This window comes from Bombus fervidus, chromosome 1, assembly GCF_041682495.2.
Source record: "Bombus fervidus isolate BK054 chromosome 1, iyBomFerv1, whole genome shotgun sequence".
Taxonomy (NCBI): Eukaryota; Metazoa; Arthropoda; class Insecta; order Hymenoptera; family Apidae; genus Bombus; species Bombus fervidus.
In genome coordinates this window covers 19,900,194-19,920,920 of record NC_091517.1, presented here as the reverse complement: position 1 = coordinate 19,920,920, position 20,727 = coordinate 19,900,194, and the positions used below count along the sequence as shown (strand labels likewise).

The window sequence follows — 20,727 nt, the reverse complement described above, 5'->3', positions numbered from 1 at the left end:
AGTCATCGCCTAAAACGTAGCTGAATCGGAACGAGAGAACACGGGGAACGATCGGTGAGAGGAATTCCGAGTATCTGCGTTTCGTGCTTCACGTTTATTTCGGTTACGTTTCGTGTCGTGACGAAGATTCTTATTAAGTGGACCGAGGTGTCCTATTTTGACGTGAATGACAGAGGGAATTGCTAGTGGTTAGATATTCTTTGGAATAACATTTCAAAAGTTTCTTCCGTAAATTGGATCAGCTTTGTTACAACACCTCAGTTTTTGCACACAAGGATCGTTACAATACAGAGAGATACGTTCATGTTGAACGAATGTATGAAAATAAAATTTCTAAAAACCGTATTATTAATACTAATTCTTTTGCTAGGAAAGCATAGATAAGAAAAGATGTTCCTCTTGTGAATTATTTTCAAATAACTCACATGATATACACCCTCCATTCTTTTCGTAGAAGAAAGTAACGGCAGGAGGGCGTGTTTCTTGCGACATACTTGTCCCCCACGCGTCCAGGCTCAAGAAAAAGGCAAGAAGAAGAGGCTGTTGGAAAGAAAATGCAACTGCGTCCCCGTGGGACGTGACCGAAGCCCGAAATTGATATGTATTCCGCGGCACGGCGCGTCCAATCTATCGCGGGTCAAGCAACCGGAATTTTAAGCGCGATACACGCCATCGTACATCGAGATCTTCCCCTAAACGTCGATACGATGCTTTGTTCGCGCCATATACAGGGTGACTCGGGTGGACCTTTAAACTATGATCTTCTCGTAAGAATAATTTAGAATCTGACTCGAATTCTTTCTTATCGATTTTTATACCAATCGATTGCCCAAGTAAAAATCATTCAGGGCTATAATACTATCGTTTAAAAAAATTACATCATAAAGGATTAAATTATTACTATATGTTTTCTCTCTTGGGTGCTCTCTTGCTACAAAGCAATAAGGAAGTTATACAATCGTGACCTCCGCTGGGTTAACGAAGGATTGTTTGTTAAAAATTTCACGCAACGAGCTACACCCTGTATACTCCATAGCGTGCCGCTATGAAACGACTTCCATAGCGAACGAGCTGATCAACGACGAACCAGTCGGCCGATCGTTCCTCTTCCACGTTCTGAAACTTACGAGGACATAAAGCACACCCCCCGTATATATCTAGGCGATCCGTATGCATACGCGCGCGCGCGCCTGGCCATCCTGCGGATCGCGTGCGCGGAGAAGGGTGGAATCCTGGCCGCGAAGGGACGCCGCTGGTCATCCTCGGAAAATTGAATTTCGTCCCTGAGGGCCACCCGGATGAAGTATGCTGACAGTTGGAAAATTTGCGTTTAACCGGGTGCACGCGATCCCAACACGGAAATCTTCGCCGACCTCTTCTTGATCGAGAATGGATCTCGGACTAGGAGACACCCGGTTTGCCACAGTTTCTCTTGCACCAGATTTTTCTTAGGCTCGAGCTTGGTTTCAGTTAAAAATGGATTGAAACTTGGCGCAATAAAACAAAGCAAACGATAACGCGATTGGTACTTTTCTATTGGTTTACGACGTATCGTTGCGTCATAGTATAATATTACCGAGACTGCGAAAGGAGCAATCTGAAGATACTAATGCATCTACCTAGTTTGCATATGAATTACCGACGATCAAGATAAACCCACGTTTCGTTTGTTTCGTGTAAATCGTAAAAAAGTAGTAGTACTTACCGTGTGGCACCCATCCATGGTGGCACCTGTCGCAGTAGCGGATATGTCGCTTCCCTGGAGTGAAAGAGTCGCAGGAGCATCCATTGATAGTGCATTTAATGGACTGAAATCAGGAAAGACCAATGATTAACATAATCAAATAAAAAAATTAAAATTGATCAAAATAATCAAACTTAGCGAAACGAGCTTGAGAAGTAAAATCAAAAAACTCGATTACGTTTTCTAAGATTACAATCACGATGGTTGAAGACAAATTGCAGAATAGTCCAACCTTGTAACAGCGAAACATCGTTCGAGCACTCCAGTCGTTCGTTAGGGCGGGTAAAAAGGCGGAAAAGAAAAAAATAGATACGAAACATCGTTGTAAGGGCGCGTACGGTACGGTAAAGAGGAGATAGAATTTTATTCGTCGACTTTTCAGCCGGCAGGAAATATCCCGGACAGTTTGGCGCGGATTAAAGGATCGTTGCCACGGGCGAGCAGGAAAAAAGGGGGTGTGGTATTTTGAGTGACCGTTTGGCATAACGCCACCCCAGAGGAAGCTCGTAAGAGACGGGGCTTCGTCGGATTTTAAGGAACCGTGAATATTTTCCGCCCTTCGGCACGAAATTAACCCCTTGGGAGCCACCATCCAATCCTGCCCCGCGGCTGAAAGGAAGGCGAACCTCCTGGATCGGGTATTACTTTATGTACGCAGCAGGAAAGTTTATTTTCCGCCGTCGCGAGTTACCTGCAGCTACTGCCGTTGCAGTCGAAGCGATAGAGGGACAGAGAGAAAAAGGAAGGCAGAAGAAGGGAAAAAGAAACGTTAATTCCTGCTGCTCTCTTCCATCTTTCATGCGTTTGAAAGTTTCCCCGAGAACCGACACGGATCTGCACTAAGGCGAACTTTGAATCCTTACTAAACGGACGCCCTTTTGCCTCGTCGAACGTCATTTTCATCATAGTTCCGGCTCGTTGCAGCTACGTGAAATCCCTGGCGAAGTTGCAACGGATGAGGAACCGGGAAAACGCATTTAGCGGTGCAGAAACTTTGATGTTAATTTTTTCTACTAGGTTTTCAGCACGCTATAAAAATTACAGGAAGCAGAATTCCAGATAACCAAGGTCGTCACGCGCAGCGTTAAACCAAAGAAACCATAATCCTATCAGACGCGAACCCACCCTGCCGAACCTCCAGCGAATCGTCACTCCCCATTTAAGGGGTTAACGCAATCTTCCTTACCCTTGGCTGACGAAAGAGGGGACCATTTACCTATACACGAGCCGTTTCACCAAAGAAGAACGAAAGGGAAGACGACGTTGCGTACAAGTTCCCCGTTGTCGTGGTGTTATGACGTTATAGCGTTACGACGGCGTGTGCCGCTAATATAAAGACAAATGAAGCGACAAGCGCGCAGCCATCGTCGGCCATGTGTCTTTATCCAGACAGCGTCCCGTGGCTTCGCGGGAAATCTTCTGTCGTTGGGAAACGAAGCGAGGTCGAACAGGCTGGCTGACAAAATTTCATAGCCGGCAAATTTTATTAGCTTCGCAGCGGGTTATTTATTCGGAACGAGCGACAGATTATATGGCGATGTTAGCGGTCGCCCGTGCCACGCGGAAGGGGAGCTCGTGAAACAAAGTCCCTGCCACGCTTTTTATATCCGAACCGGTGACGCCATGGAATTAGCTTTTCGAGTTAATCTAGCTCGCTTTGGAATTTAAATGGGCTTTAAATATGTGTTCATGCATACGCGTGTGGACTTTTGTAGTTAGTTTTTTTATGGCAAGATCAAGATGGGGAATATCGTACCCTGTAAATGATGCGAAGCTACGATGTGATTTGCAGGTTTGTCGAGGCACAGTGTATACAACGTGGTTTTCTCGCAAGGACACCAATTTCCGGTTGTCATCGACATTTTTTCCCATAATTTTTATATTCGCGCACCATTTTTTCTCGCTATCGTCGCGTATGAAAGGCAACAAAGTTTTTAAGAGCCACGAGATATTTATCGCAGCTATCTCTTCACCGCCGAGCTGTCAGCTTATCATCTCGTTCCTCCGCTTGATGTTAACGACACTCCTCGTTTAAGAACATCACGAACAGCTGTACATTTTTCGCGTACCGATTAGGTAGGTAACGATCGGATTTTCGTCGTATGAAACGAAACCAACGCGAAAGGAGCGTCTAGATTTCGGGACGATCGACCCCCGGAGCGTTTCGTCTCTCGACAACGAAATCCAACATGTTCACCGGGGCCAGAATTGTAATCCAAGCAGGGAACAAGCGTACACCAGCTAGTAGCAACGATGGCCATTACAACATATCAACGAACGATAATTAATTGCGCGGATATGGATTACACGAATTACGCGAACGTATATTTCCAATCAATATCGCCAGCGATACAGCGTGGCAGCGATGATGATTAACATTATAATCGGAACGGACCACCGGCACAGTCCCACACAATGCAGCCGCGTATTGTTAAATATAACAGAGCCGTGGATACGTGGCTCGGCTATCGTTTGGAATTCGTTAACGAGCGGAATGGAATTACGTCAGTGATGCGTCGATAGCTGACTGTGAGAGCATTTGTCACAGTGAAACGCGGAGCTATCCGTGCGAGCCGACTGTACGAGAAGAATAACGTTACCATTGTATTTTCACGCTGTTGATATTTTTCCCTGTGATTGATTGAAAGATTTTAATTTTCCGTTGAATCGTATGGAATATTCGATGAGATCTCCTGGCATGGCTTTGCTTTGTATTATTTTCAATACGAAGGATCGTTGAAGTTGCTTTATAACGCTTAGGTGACATCTTATCGTGTATCGTCGAGTTTTTTCTTTTTTTTTTTTTTTTCCGCAATTTTCCCAATCGAACAATGTCTCAAAGAGCTGGCGGTTAAAAAGAGCTACTATCGGCGTTTCACACTCGAAGCGTTCCACCTCGCAAACACTCATCGAGGGTAGCTAACTCGGAATCGACTCGATGGCCACTCTCCGCGTCGATACATCCCAATTTCCCACTCTTTCGGTTCAAATCCTTTCGCCGGACGAAACAACAAGCCCAGACACGGTTTATTCTTCAGCAGCGAAACCGAATCGGATACTTTACCTTGAAGGCAAACGCACTCGTGGCTGATCTGGCTAAAATTCAGTGGAACTCTCCGGCTGGAATTGCAGTCGATTTCGGCCCGTTGATCCCAAAGAGATAGAGAGATGGGAACAGAGAGATAGGTGGAGGTACGAAAGTACGAAAACTCGACAGCACTCGAGGACGATGACGTGGGATGCGATATGCCGGTTTGCATCGCGGCCAAATCTCTCGGCAGATGTGTAGTAGGTTCGTGTTTAATGAACGGGGCTAATCTCCCCATTCGAAATGCAACGCTAACAGCGAACGCGAGGTGGCCACGCAGCAGCAACCGGGCAACTCGTTCATCGTTGCAAATTAATTTGACCAGAGCGCGAATTAAACCTCAAGTATAAAGCTGGCGAGCGGCCGCGTCGACGATGCAACCCCATTAATGAGTTCGAGGATTTAAGCTGGGTCTATGCGTTTCGCTGATCCGATCCATCGCTCCCTTCTGCGCCACACCGCGCCCAAACGCGTGTCCAAACTTTCACCCCACGCGAGCGTCCACTCTCGCGTTTGTACGACCACGTACGGTTCGTATTCTATTTACGCGATTGTCACTGGTGACGAAAATTTTCGACTAAATCAGCGACTGGAAAGGTGGACTATCGTTAATTGATTTATACCATAAAAGAAGCGAGCAAAGAAGAAAGAAACTTGGACCGCATGTTACGCGCGACACGTGCACGCGCGATTTAAACATTGTGGCAGCTATACTACGCAATTGGCATCCCCTCGATCAGAATGCGGCACGCGTGTCGATGTCAGGGGGTAAACGCGGTGGAATAGAAAAAGGAAAAAGCGGAATTTCCAACGGCCGTACTTTATCCCGGCACGCTTCACGTGTGTGGCGGAATAATGAAATGCTAACAGCCTGGGCTGCGTTTAGCATATTGTCGCGGCCACAATGGCAATTTGCGTGATATATCTAGCCGTTTTCTCGGGACGCGTTCAAATGTAGCGGAATTAACTGGCCCTCCGAGCCGCCACCGAACAGGCGTATATTCCGACGTGGAGCCGGCGTCTGCCAAAATTCCAATAATTCTTACGAATTTTTCTCTTTTTCCCTTGTTTCTTATTAGTGAACGACAAAATCTCAAGGAGGAAGATGATAAATACATAGTCGACAAGTTAACGTGTTTGTCTGAAACGATACTACAAAGAAAATATCGCCAACTGAGGTAACTTAATCGAGATAGTAATTCATCAAAGACGAAGGAGCACGTAGCGGTCCGATTAGTTCTTTTTCCGAGAGCAAAGATTATACTTGGCGTCCTGAAACAAAGGGATAGAGAAGGGAATATCGAAGGGTGAGAGGGTCCTGCGTGGACGATAAATATCGCGGCCGGCGACGACAAAATATCGCGAAATAAGAAAGGCTCTCCGGCGGGGTTGACAGACGGCACCCCGAGGAGCACTAAGTCACGGCCTATGCTAACTTTCTGCTCTGACCGCCCCCTCTCTATTTCCGACCGATGAAATAATATCGTCCCGATTGCCAGGCTTGATCCATGTAGCGTGAAACGTCCAGACGTTTGCCGAGGGTTTCTTCGAGAGCAAGTCGCCCGCGATAATCGCCAAGGGAGATGTATCGCGTTTGCTGCCTCGCAATCCTGTTTCCTCCGAGGACACGTGGTTTATCGTGAAACAGTTTTGGCATCGTTTCGAAGATCGCTTGTCTGGAAGATTTTCCAGAGCTGGAATACCTTATCGAGGCAAATGCGTAGAAAAGATGACGAGTTTGATGTAATGCGCGATTTTGTCGACCAAACAGACCTGTAAGACATCGCACTATAGTCGAAGAACAAGTTTAATTTTAGATTTAATCTACTTGGTTCTATTGTAACCGTAAAAAGATAGTTGCGCTTTTTAAGGGCGTGTCAAAGGTGTGTTTCAGAAAACTAAATAGCAAATTCCAATGAATCAGCGCGACTCAAGTTATTAGATTCGATTCATTTAGTCATTCTATAGAGGAAATTGAACAATATCGATTAACACCTGTGATCTTTACAATTATACCAGACTATAATCTCAGCTTGTGCGATTAAATGCTAGATCTCGATCAAGGAACAGCATGCGAAACGCAATGACCATTAAATTACTTTCACGTTAGTGCTACTATTGCTATAAGAAGAGAAATAGAAAATACAAATTCTGACGGGAATGAAACTGATTATGAATGCAAGATCGTCTAAAAGAAAGTATCGGTTTAAAGTTTTTATTAGAAGGCGCTAATAAGTAAAGAAAATGGTACTATCGATATCCGCGGAAAATGGCATTCACGCTGACTATCGTGAGCCTCGGTCATTTAGAAACGTGACAAAAACTATCGAGTCGACGGGAAACGGTTCTCTCTAACGACGATAAGCGGAGGAAAAATGCCGGATTCCTCCTGATTTTCTCTTTGTTTCCGCACGCACAGACAGGTAGCGGTAAGGCGGATAGAGTTTTTTAAATCTCATTATTGCAGCTGCCGGGCAACGCGAAAAATAAGCAGCGCTCACGACGGCGCTGGAGAACTTAATCCGACGGATTTAGCCGTGGAACGATTGCGCGTGAATGTAGCTTCAGCATCCCTATCTTTTTTCCTTTAATGCGATAACAGAGAACAATAACGCGCGGAGATTAGCATTCCCCAGTTGAAAACGCCCTCTGGAAATTAACAAGTTTCCCAATTTCGTAGAACTCCGATGCTCTTTCCATTCGCTGATGTAACGTGAAAATACTTTTCGTCCAAAACTTCGTAACTTTTACTTCGCCTTTCACGTCCAAATCGATACCATACGAGTATCGTAAAAATTGTATCGCGCCGATTTCCATCCAAAATGTTCGTAGTGAATATGCTGTGCCTTGTACCAGGTATAAACACGAAAATTCATCGAACAGCTGATCTACAACGCTACAGAGCTCCAAATCGGAGCACAACTCACTCGGATCGAACGTTCCAGGCTATGGGCGCAATTTGGCAGAGAAATACCATAATAATAACGATGATCGTCGTCGTGTTCGTCGCCGTTGTAACGCGATACACCGAAGGAAACGGTCGAGGAGAGATACGGGATTGCAGCACAGTCGCCCGCGGCAAGGATCGTTGCGAAGATCTCAGGGCCCATCTTCCCCCGACGAAGGCGGCCAAAAAAATGACTAGACGTTTTAATAGAGCGAGTTTTCATCTATCGTCCCTATTCATCGGCAATTTCCGATTGCGTCGCCGTCCCCGGGGGAGATCGATCGCCATTGTCTCGGGCCGAGCCGCGCCGCCTCCGCTACGCTCCGACTTTTCATCCCGGCGGCCACACCTTGCGCCGCGCCACCCGATTCTCCATCCGTATCGTTCCACGAAAGTCAAGCATAATGCCGTAATGGACGATGGACAGGAAACGCTGCCGTTACACGCGACACGTGACACTTTATACTTGCAATGGCTTGTCGAGGATGAATTTTCAGGGAAACGACGATAAGAATTTGCGAATATCCCGAAGAATATCGCAAAATCTTGAAACGCAACCTTCGAAAGAGCATTTAACGTTTATTTCTTTGTACCCGTTCGATTGAAAAGCAGGAAATTTATTTTGCCAATATTTTATCGATTACGAGGCGTATGACTGGAAATATTTTCAGACAATCGTTCAATTTCTGTGTATCGCGTTTTCTGATCAACACCGAATCCTTGATACCTGAACTATCGATATTCGATCAGAACAGACCGTAAGGTTCGCGCGAGAACCGATTTTTATAGAAAGAGCAATTTCGAACGATATAATACACCTATTTCAAAATTTCGTTCCGCGCCATTGCCAATTTCTGCCTTTCCGCCGGTTCATTACCATAATTGTCATCACCTCGAGAAACTTTACGCGATGGTAGTTCGCAGTTCGTCAATTTCAGCAAGTAGCACTCGAGTCGGTTCGTCGAGGCCGCGCTGCCTGATGGCTCCCTGGCACGGGACGTCCTTTCCTGGTAAAACGTGCTTACCGTCTCGCGACCGGATCGTGACTTCGAACCTTTCGATCGGCTACGCCCTTCTAAGGCGATTAGATACTGGCCAATAACGTGGATGACGATTACACGCGTTGACGTGACGAGGAAAATTTGAAAAATCCGATAACGCGAACATATTTTCTTGCTAATTTCAGAATGGGCACCGTGAACCATACTTTCGCGTCAGAGATTATCATTCAGAGACCATTAGATATGTGGCGGCACTCGATCGTGAAACTTCCCAACGATTTCGTGACACAAAGCGCTACGCATTCAAAGCGTAAGGCCAACATGCCTAATGTACCATCGATATACGGTTCTTTCGCCGAATATTCGGAAGATTGCATACGCGGCAACTGTCGCGGACATCTAATAAACGCGTGCGTAGTGGGGATATCGAGGGACAACAAAGAAAAGAATCCATTTGGTTTCGAACAAAAGATTCGTTCTGCCCCGAGCTGCGAAGTGCGAAAGGTTTAGCGTCACAGCGAGGCAAACGCAATTCGAGATACGTGATTACTAACTCTTGATTGTTAATCGTTAATCGTTAATTATTGTTGCTAGTTTAATAAACTTTTTTTGTTAAACATCAAGAGTATTTCTTGTGGGCACCTTCACCAACAACCACCTCAGATATTACAAAGTACATTTTGCTAAGCAAGGAAATACGATAAATCAACGATCCAACACGTGTGGACAACAATTCCGAACAAAGGAGTTGCATTAGGTTTAAGCGGCGAGGAGAAAGGCCCGCGATCGAAAGGAACATGTGTCAGCGGTGGCAAATAAATAATAAGCTGGGTCGATTATGGAATTCCATCGCGCGGCTGGTGCGAACGACTCGTGTCCACGGAATTCCCGCGGTTCGAGCAAGGACTCGGTATTGAAAGGTCGTCGATAAATTGTGTTAAGCTACGCGAGAATATCGATAAGCGAATTGCTGAAGCGGAAACGTTGACTTGGAACGGATCTCCGACCTGCTTGGTCTCTTAGGTAAGTTTCCTAACAAAGAAATTTTCTAATCTTGCGGAGGAAGCGCGAGGAAAGAGACAAAGGAGAATCCAACTGCAAATTTGTCTTGCCGTAACTTCGTCAAGAGCTTCGTCTCAGATTTTTCTACAAATTTCTAACCACGTTATTTATTACACTCGAAATCTTAACTACCGACATCAGTTACGTTCTAGGATTTTCCTCGAGTCAGATCGTATCTTCGGACAGTCGATCGGAGATCCGAGTATCTCGAAACGTGGCTGTTCTCAGGGATTTCGCGACGATTGCGCCAAGGTTCATGGCACGTATTTCGAATAAATCGGAATTTCAAAAGGACATTAAAGCTGCGAAACCTTGTTCACCACGACGACCATATATACTCGACCCCCTTCGTTTCCTGACTTACGAACGCACTGTGGTCTTGAGTTCTCGCGCTGTCTTCGCGCACACAGCCGCAAAGCTGTCACGCCGTGCTAAACGAATAATAAACACGTGTACGTCTATGCGTGATAGAAGCGACTGCGTGCATACTGTTCAATTAGACACAAATCGCTTGTAAAAGTATACGATAGCTGGTTTAAAGAATGGGGTTCGAACTGAAATGTTCGAGAATTGTGAAAATTGAGATTTGTGAAAATGTCTCTTCGATTTGAAATGTTAGCATGTCTAACGAGTAACTACGAGATGTTATTGGAGAAACAGCAGGATAGAAGTGGTAGCATTGTAATTATCTCGCAAGTATAGTAATTTCTGTCGCGTATATTGATAGGTTTAAGTTCATTATCGCGCTAGTTTAACTAGATTTCGAAGTTAAGTCGATTACATACCAGTTTTCTATACGGTATAATTCGATGTAATTACCTGATATGCAATTGATAAATAAGTAATGCAAATAGATACAACTTATTATAAATACATGTAATGAATCATATAATTAATAATACAGATTAAGATACATTAAGCGCGATACAAATAACAAATATGTATGCTTAAAAGGTAATCAATTATTCATATTGTAATTGGATTACGATACTTCCATCGGATTATATTTCCAAATAAATTTTCGTCTGTACAAAGTTCCCGCTGTTAAAGTTTTGTCGTAAAATTATGCTAAAGATAATTAATTGCAATAATTCAGTCGATTAGGTTTTCCACAAGACGAACTAAATTATCGCTATCGTTATCGATAAATCCTGAATAAACTAACGCATAGTCGCACAATCTTTCGCACAAAACATGTCATCGTAAATTCCTATATCGATCGTTTTTCACTTCATCGAAAAGATGTCACTTCAACGGTCGAGTATCTACGAAAAATCCTACCTTAACAACATCGCGTGTATTATTTACAATCTACTATCTTTACTTTTACCAAACCTACCAACTCCATTGCCAAACTCAACCCTTACGGAAGAAAACGCTTCAAATACCACTTCGAAAAACATGCATCCAAGAACCGCACCTTAATTTCTCGCTTATGAGAACGCGAGTGATCAAGCAGATCGCGAGAGGAGGTATGCAATGGCGATCGGTGATGGTGCTTTTCGCGAGCTGGTGGACCGCGGGGTCGGAGGGTCGGGCGTTTTCGGCCGGGCCCGTGACGGCAACCCCGTTGGGGCCGGTCGATGCTTGATATATCGGCTCGTAAAAAACGCCGGGAATAAAATATCTCCGCGGGATCTCGGGGCGAAGGTCGGCGTCGCCGAAAGGGCCCCTCGCCGCGGCGCACCGCGTTTATGGGTGACCGGGTACACGGACGCGCGGCCCTCGCACACGTACCCATAGGTGCGAACATTGTTAACAAGTCCCGTATTTTATACACCGAAGCAGAAAACAACCGGCCGGCTGCCGGCGAAGGGATCTCTGTGGACCAGGGGTGCTCCGTCACCCTCTTTCCGCGGTTTCAACGTGAATCCTAAATAAGATCAACCTAGGGATTGGTCCAATATTGATTTCATTCGCGTGGCATGTTGTTTACACAACAACTGGAATTTCGATATCTTTGTTTCAGCGTGCGTGTTTCGAAAGGTAACGATTGGTTCGATTTAGGAAGACAAACATTAATTATAATGAATGTTTCGCAAGGATGAAAATAGCTGTTACCTAAAGGTAGCTTTAGAGAGTGATGACACTTTATTTGGAAATTTGGAAAGATTTCTTAGATTATATTTTCTTTCTTTCTTAAAGGAACAACTACCAATCGGTGCTATTCATATTGTAAAAAATTCACAGCATGTCGGAGGATTTCAATGTTGAAATTCCATACCCTACGAGCTTCAAATACCAACGAAACTATTTTTCCAAGCAATTCGAAAAGAATTCGATAATACTGCTATCGAGTAACTTACAAATCCAAAGAACCAACTTCGAACCTATTTGCCGCAACTTTCGCGATTGAACCTTTAAATTTTACGCCTCGATTGATAATCTGTTACTTCGAATGCTTTAAACGACATCGTGGCTAGTTTTTCTTTCTATTCTCGCTTACTTCGACTATTTTGTGCACTTTAGTTCTCGTCTGCTTGCAATTTCCAACACGTGCTGCAACGCTTTCGTCGCACCTCGATGTCGAATAGAAAAATTGGACACTGTAATCTTCTGAAACCAGAGGAAAAATATAAAGTGGAATATCGTCGTGGTCGCGATCGACTGGCTAGGCCCGCGGGTAGAAAGCTCGGGACGCGCTTAGAGCACATCCAGGTCGGCGGGCGCATAAATCGCGCGAGCGCGAGCGCAAGCGGTCGCAGCATGAAACGCGGTCCATGTGAATAATTGTAACATAAATAAAAGGTCGATCGCGGCGATGTCCATTAACGCGTGTTAGGGCGACGTTAATCCACTGAAACGCATTTAAATTTCCACGCTTATGTCCGGCCCACGGACAATGTAAATAATTCTTGATCGATCGGATATCGATTGCCGGCACAAGAGGACGATCGTGCATTTACATATAGATAGCGCTGTCAATGTAACTTATTACACCAATAACCGACAGATATATCAATTTATCCTCGTTTCGTCTCTTTGTTTCTTCCTCTCCCTCTTCCTTTCTATTTCCATTTCTATTCTTTTTTTTTTTTTTCTCACGATACCTTTTTCCATATCGATAAAGTGTAACCACGCGTTCTCCGATGTTTCTGGCCGCTGTTAAATTTTACGCTCGAGCAAATATCATCATTTGTATTTCACACTTACTCTTGTTACTACGCGATTCCTCTTTTGTTAAAAAAAAAAAAAAAAAAGTAGATTCGTATCAAACAAGTAGATGTATTTCGTATGTTTTATGGTCTTTATGCAAGGATGAGCTACAGGTGTAACTCGAAGAGATCACGCAAGAGAAGACAGAATGAAATTGAGAACCCTGTTGGTCGGCGACGATATTTTCAAAGGCTGTTGCTCGACCAGCCATAATTCCAAACATAAACACCGATTTGGCACGAGCACCGTGTCTCAACCCGTTGTGGAACAATGAAAACTGTTTACCGTGATTAACTCCTCGCACGAACGAGAGCGAAAATCCGAGAGCGGCTCGTTGTCGATTCACACGTCACCGATATGCGAACGAAGAAGTTTAAAAAATCGATGACTCATAGCTAAAAGGATTCGCCCGTTTCGGAAAAAAGAAGGTTGACACGTGTAGCTTCTTGATGGAAAGTCGTAATATACGTGTGGAATAAAACAATTTGGTAACATATGGTCTATTCAGTTGGATTTCTGCTAGAGTTGTAATTTTTTACGTATCTTTCTACGCGGATGCAATGTAGAGAAAGGAAAGTGGTTTACTTGGAGTAACGCGTCGTGCCGATCTACGCTAATGACTGGTGCATAAGTATACCGTCACCGAGCAACGTATCGTGAGACCAATGTCCTTCGAATCGTTTTGTTATTTAGGTTGCTGGCGTAACGCGCGAACATTAATTCATTAATTAGTGTCGGTGTACCTTATGCGAATACGAACGACGACCGCGATATTACTCGTACGGTTTAGTCGTCCGAGTAATTCGTTGTTCGTCCGTTACTAGACTGCGTTACGAGATCTAGCGATTGCTTATCGAATAAAAACAACCATTCGTATAAAAGAAAATCGTGGTAGATTTTGTGTAATGGAATACAACTTCCTTGCGTTCCTTTTCATTTATCATCGTCAAATGCTATTTATGGTAGAAAAATCGAGATAAAAAACATCGTTAAAGTACCGTACTCGATTACTCGCTATCGAATACATAAATTACAAAGAACAATCAACTCGAACACGCTTGAAACCAACCCCCAGTTCTCTCTCTCTCTCGACGTGCGTCGGTACATCGACACCGCGAATCCTCCAGAAACAGCTCGACTAGTCTTCCAATATCATCGTTGCATCTCGAAACGCAATTTTACACCGCGCGTAACGATCGTACTCGTTACGTTAGCCGGACCGCTATCATATCGAATCGAACGCCGCAAAGTCAGGCACATCGGTCGGTGCATCGTTGTGTATCGAAGAACGGGGAGGAAAAACTCGTCGATCAACGACGAGCCAGATGGGGTGGTTAGAGGAAGACAGAACTACGGGGTTGCTTCGAAAGAAAGAAGAGAAAAGAAAAGGAGAGATGGTTGTCCAGCGAGCCGGAGGCCACGGCACAGGAGGATCCGCGCCACTTACCGTCGATTCGCTTTATTTTACCGAGGCGCTTCCGGATATTCCCCGCACGTGGTGCTCGGTCAGGAGGTTAGGTTAAGGAGCAGCGGAGGCACTCGTTGGTCCCCTCCTTCCGCCGGTGGCTCCAGGGGATGGATGGAAAAGGGTTTCACCGACGACGGGGCAAACGAGTTCGGTTCTGTTCGGTCTACCCGGGACGGGGTGGCGGTGGAAGAAGCGGAGGAGGAGGAGGTGGGAAAGATGGAGGCGGAGGATGGGGTGACGATGGCAGAAAGTAGGAGGACGACGAGAAGCGAGAGAGGAGTGGACGGTTGGCTGGAGAAGAGGTTAAAAGAGGGAAAGAGGATAGAGTGGGTCGGAAGGGGATCGCCGCTGCCTCCTGCACGCTGGCCCTCGGGGGCGGCGTATTGATCCGGAGGCGGCGGCGGTCATCCGGCCGCTAATTAAATGCCAATCGCCAACCTCATCCCCGTCAACTTCCCCTGCCACTGTCTCACCCCACTCTCGGCTCCTTTATCCACCGGCAGCACCCCGCCCTCAAACTACACTCGATTCACCCTCTACTTGCTCGGTGCTGGTCTCCTGCGAACCCGTCCCTTTTCAACCCGTCCACCACCGCCATATCCTGTCCGATATCGCCATATCCAGAACCCAACTCCCACGGTCCTCGCGACCACGCAGACTATCAATCTTCGCGATATTTTACCGCCATACCTGCATTACTTTTATCGTGTCGATCGCGATACTTCGATGATTAGATGCGTAAGGATATTCTTGCCGAGTGCGAGATCGTTGAGAATCCTGCACATTCGTTAAGGCGATGACCGAATCGAACAGTGTTTCAGTTGATATTCCAGACACACTGTTTCAGACACTTACGGACGAAGAAAAAGCTAGAAAAGTAAGATTGCCACTAGGTACAAGCTTTTCGTCTCCTCGTGATTTACTCGCGCAATTCTCGCGCAGCCGGCGACGAGGTAAACCAGTCACGTTCGACTGGAGTTTGGAGGATTGCAAAGGGATCGAAGGAGAAAGAGAGATAGGGAACGGGTCTAGATAGCCAGAAGGGATCAGCTGTGCTCTTCCGAAAGCGGAGTCCCATGGGAAGTCAATCAACCGACCTTTCTTCGATCGCCGCGAAGGGGTGACTCGCGATTCCGATCCCGCAGAAAATTCCGTTTCATTGAGCTCGACGATACTCGTCTCGATTTTACATGGCAGCGTCGATTTTACGCTTCAAAGAAGTTTCAAATGACAAAGTAAAATTAAAAATATAACTTGTACGACAGACTAATCCAGATTTTCGAAGCTGAAACTTCGTCTACCAAGTTACAACCTGACGTAGCGCGTTACACGCGATCAATCGTAAATATTTCGCCTCGTTGAACTGATCAACGTTACACGGCAAATTCGCTGTAGCTGAAAATCGCCGGTCGGAACACGAAAACGCCGTTACCTCCAAGTCGAACGTTCGAAAGGGATAGCGGATCGTTTAATCGGCCATTAGACGCGCTCGAAGCCGCGTCGAGGAGGAAGCAACGTCACCGACGATCATCGATTTCGCGAAAGTGGTCGACCACTCCTGCCTACACTCGCACATAGACGTACACAGATACGCTCCGTGGCACTATATTAAATCGAAAGCGAGTGCTTCCGAGCCAACTGGCTTTTTCAGAAGCGAGCTCCCATTGGCGGTCGAGTAGCCCCTTCTTTATTCGAGGCGGTGTTAATTGGCGCGGAAGTAATTAAGAGATGGCCACCCCCGGGGGCCCCGCCATCCCCCAGACACACGAACCCCCTCAGGCTAACGAGCGAGCGTTGCTCCCGGAGATGGCAGCGTCGTGATTAATAACAAGGTCCTCTCGAAACCTTAGCGTGCAGCCTCCACTCGCGCGGCAACTCGTAGGTGAAATTCCACCCGGTGTCCGCGTACACCGCGGTGGCTGTGCCACGAGGAAGGAGTCCGCTCTTCCTTCCCTTCGCCGTAAACTATTATCTCGTTGCCTCGTTCTTTAGCGCGGAATTTTCTTTTTCAGCGTCGAACGATGGGCAGCGTGCTCATCGATCACTATCCAGTTAACGCGTTCGCGCGTTACCTTGGCGATCGAACGGTCGAAACATCCAGGCTGATTGGTTTCGGTTACATAAACAGTTTTCGTGGTGTTGGTTTCATTAAAACTTTTTTATTTCACCAGTTGGAGGTAGTGATTGGACGAGGTGGATGGTTTAGAAGGTTTGGTTGTGTTTCATGCTGGAGAACGATTGGATAGGGAAAGTATCGTAATAGATGAGATTTCAGGTAGTAGGAGACAGACGAGGGGAGACGAATATATAGGGTGAATTGTTTGGTGCGCGGTATATAGCTGAGTCGATGAAGCGTTAGAACGTTTTAGAAGAGTTGTTTGTTACGATACGAAGCAACAGCCATCTTGTTCGACGCGTGAAAGGAATTGCAGGAGTCGGGGATGTTTTAATATATAACGTGCTTTAATTTCGAAATTCCGCGCTCTACGCATGCCAGATGCCAACGAAAATATTTTTGTCGATATTTGGAAAAAATCCGATGGTAGCTCATCGGCAGACTCGATCCACTGCAAATTGTTTTTCAATGTTTTTTCTTCTCCATCGAACGCAATCTCTTTCGACGAGAAAATTTCCAGATATACACGTAGCTATAATTATCTTGCGCCTGCGGTAAAACTCTTAAGCAAGAACCGTAAAGCGTCGTAGAGGATTAGAAGAATCCACCGTGACCAATGATTCAACCCTACAAATTCCCCAATAGCTCAAACGATAATTTAATATCGTCGAGGTAACCAGACGGGCCGGTATCCTCGACATTCCTTGCACAATACAAAACGAAAGAAAAACGCGCGAAACTGTGTCGAGTCGAGGGTCGGACCGGCTCCTAATCGTTGCATCGGACGAAATTGTGGCCCTGGTTGTTTGCAAGATCGAACGAATCGATCGAAAGCTGCGGGCCAGTCGAGTGGGAGTCCGATCTGCAATAGGATCTCGGTGAACAGAACGAGCAGAAAGCGAGCTAGAGCCCCGGACCCGGGGAAGGGCGTAGACAACGCGTTTATGTATGTATGTATCGATCGGATATTTATGAAGATTCGGGAAGAACGAACGATGATCCGCATCTGCCGCCCCATTAGTCTAACCCAGGCCCATAGCTGGGGGCGCCAGGTGTGACCTCCTCGGCTCTCTAATGACGACCAGCCGCGATAATCCGGTCGGCCGCGTCGATCCCACCGCGGATATATCCAACAGATTGATATGGTTCGATGAGAGACGACCAGAATCCCTGGGCACCATACTCCGCTTCGAGAACGCTGCGTCCAATCTTTTCGCTTCGACGAGTGCTCGAATTCGAGGAACGATTTTTTGTGTGCGATTTCTTCTGGAGAAACAATAAGATTAAAATATTATCAGCACTATAAAAGTACTCGGACTATTCTACGAACAGCAGCGGTGGATTTTCGAATGCAAAGATAAACGAGAAGCGTATCGTTTGCGAAATATTTAAATAACTATTCTTCGGAAAATTCTACTTACGTATGGTACGGTGTTACAACCACGAGTTCCATCATTAATCTAATTTTATTTGCGGATGATAAGCAGCGCTCCAAAGTCAGATATTTGTCACTATAATCGGTTAACCCCGATCGATTTTCTTTTCTCGTGGAAGCATCGATCGAAAGGTGAGACGCGCAGATGCACGTCCATTCATAGGACATTCGAAACGAGGACAAGAATCTCCATATAAAATATCGCCTTTGTAGCTAATCTCCGACTGAAGAGAACGGATGGGAACGAGACCGAGGGATGAGTGTCCATCGTGGTGCAGGAAACGATCCAGTTATATCCTCTAGCGGAATGATTCGTCGTGGTAGTGGCATAATTCAACCGTCGACGCGTAGTTTACTAAATGGTTGCATAGTCGACGCATTAGTCGATTTTCTTCGCGGTGCGGAGTCATTTGCTTGCAACCGACAAGAAGTTACGGAAGAAACGGCTCTTTTGAAAGAAACCACGTAATGGTTATTTTGATACACTGCGTAATTTAGCTACGTTTTCATGTTTTCGCAACTATTGATGTGAATATTCTATAAAATGAAGCCTTAATGGGATAAAATATATTTTCTTCGACCGAGAAGAAGAGAAATCGAGTAAAGCGAACAAGACGAAGAAGACAAATTATCGATAACAATTTTATTATTACGGTAGAAACGCTTGAACGACAGGAACACCAATTTTTCAAAGCCACCGTCCTTCTACACATTATCCGCGTAACTTCTCATTTCAGTGACGATCCTCCATTCCTCTCGAATACCTACAATGTCGTTATTTTCGAAGGTATGCGTGTGTAACAGGATTTCTTTGGGAAGAACTGGCAACCGTTGTCCCAGAATCGCTTAATGGCCACACACACACCGAGGGGGGAATACGAGTTCGAATTGAAAAGAAAAGACGGAAGAAGGGGCGAGTGGCCGAAGAAAGAAAGGGTGATTACACGATCTCCTTCGTATTCTTCGCTATCCTCTTTCTCTTTCTCCGCTCCTTCGTTCCTCCTTCTATCTTTGTCCTACTGGCGTTCGTTACTCATCCCCTTGATTTCTCGTTCGCGAAGTCATTCGGGGATTCTGGTGCGTCATTTCCCGTAATGCGATATATACCGAAGAAATCTCGAGCATCACTCCGGGGCTATTAATCTATTGGCAGGCCTCCAAGGCCAATGCACTTCTTGGGATACATATTCAATGACCGGGTCGTGGCTACGACCGATCTTCCTGCACGACTGAATTGATGATTTTTGGAGAACATTCGGCCGAAGACTTTGGTCTTTACAGTACTTAACGGTTAATTATCCGGTTACGACCCGTAGTCGTATGACAGAAATCGAGTTCTGTATGATGTATCGGTATAACGACGTGTTGGTTCTGCCTTTCGTTCCTCCCAGCCCCTTAGTCCTGTTTTAAGCACATTCCCCCGGTCGGTGGTCCTGGCCGTGATAAATTTCTTTCGAGTTACGTTGCTTGTTTAAACATTCATTAAGCCAAAAATCAATTTCCCTCGGATAGTAAAATCGCGACATAAATCAAAGACCCGCGACTCGATACCGTAACAAGAATCGCGATCGCTTTCGATCAAACCTTCAAAAATTCGTCCATCAGCGAACTGTATCGTCGCAGACTTCGCCTATTCCGTCAAGTCCGCGTAACCTACTTCCACCATCGTTAATCCTCTTCCTTTCACCCTGAAACCGCTGGCGCGACGACCGCGTTTGCGTCACCCGGCGTCGTTCCGCCGACTTTCAAGCCGCGCCGCTTAGCCCACTTTCGACTATCGCGTTCGGCTCGTCGAACCGTGTCGAAGACATCGCGAATCATCCCCGTGACGATCCCCATCGCGCGACCCGGATTCCACCCTTAGGACGGATGCTTACGAAGCAGACGTCAAAACATTGGTGAAATATGAGGGCTAGGCTGGCGGAAGATCGATTCGCCGGCCACCCCTGAATGAAGAGGCTCGCATCCACCGGCTCTTCGGTTCGCATTGTTAAAAGCCTGTAATAGATTATGCATTAAACGCGAAGTAGAATAGGAGAGATAGCGTAACAATGGATCAACCGCCGGCCTGGCCCCTCGGGGACTCCGTCGTACGTCATCCGTCGATCCTGAGATCATTATTATCCGGCGAATATACCCGCTTCCTTCCTTCCTTCCTTCCTTCCTTCTATCCTACGCTTTCACTCGCACCAATATTCCTTCCTCTTTGCGCTTCAACGAGGATCGAAAGACGCGCGTCACGTTCCACGATCCGTTTCCACGTTTCGAACACACCCTTCACAGGCCTCTTTGGGAGCTCGACGACGTGAGAAGAAAGGCGAGTTCCGCGGAATTCTCCAGGTACACGAAATACAGGGTTAGGTGCTACTGGTGGATTTTGAAAACCTAAAGTGTATTTTTCAGAGTTAATGGAATAACGAGGGTGTGCTTGGGAAAGTGGATGAGCGCATCCAATGGCTCGGTGACAATGGACAGATATGAATCGATGAAGGTTTACGAGTATCTCGATCTATGAAATTTAGCATATTGCACACTATTCTGAGTGGCGGATGAAACACTGATAATGTTAATTTCACGAATGCAAAAAAGAAAGGACTGTCCTAATAGGTTACTTAATCTCGTCGCGTCTTAACGCTCTGATGCGCTTGAACAAAGGAGTTCGCACTTTCGATTGCGGTCCGATTCCAGCGAAAGTGAGAGCAGTTTCATT

The 20,727-nt window shown here is 45.9% G+C and overlaps 1 protein-coding gene across 2 annotated transcripts in view; it reads right to left on the bottom strand.

The window, feature by feature from the left end:
• The window catches only part of LOC139989485 (uncharacterized), a 264,665-nt gene that overhangs the window by 174,185 nt on the left and 69,753 nt on the right, over positions 1 to 20,727 (bottom strand). For both annotated transcript variants that reach the window (XM_072007946.1, XM_072007938.1), the window contains exon 3: positions 1,706 to 1,808. In XM_072007946.1, the coding sequence (XP_071864047.1) occupies positions 1,706 to 1,808 (103 nt within the window). The remainder of the gene's footprint in view (positions 1 to 1,705; positions 1,809 to 20,727) is intronic.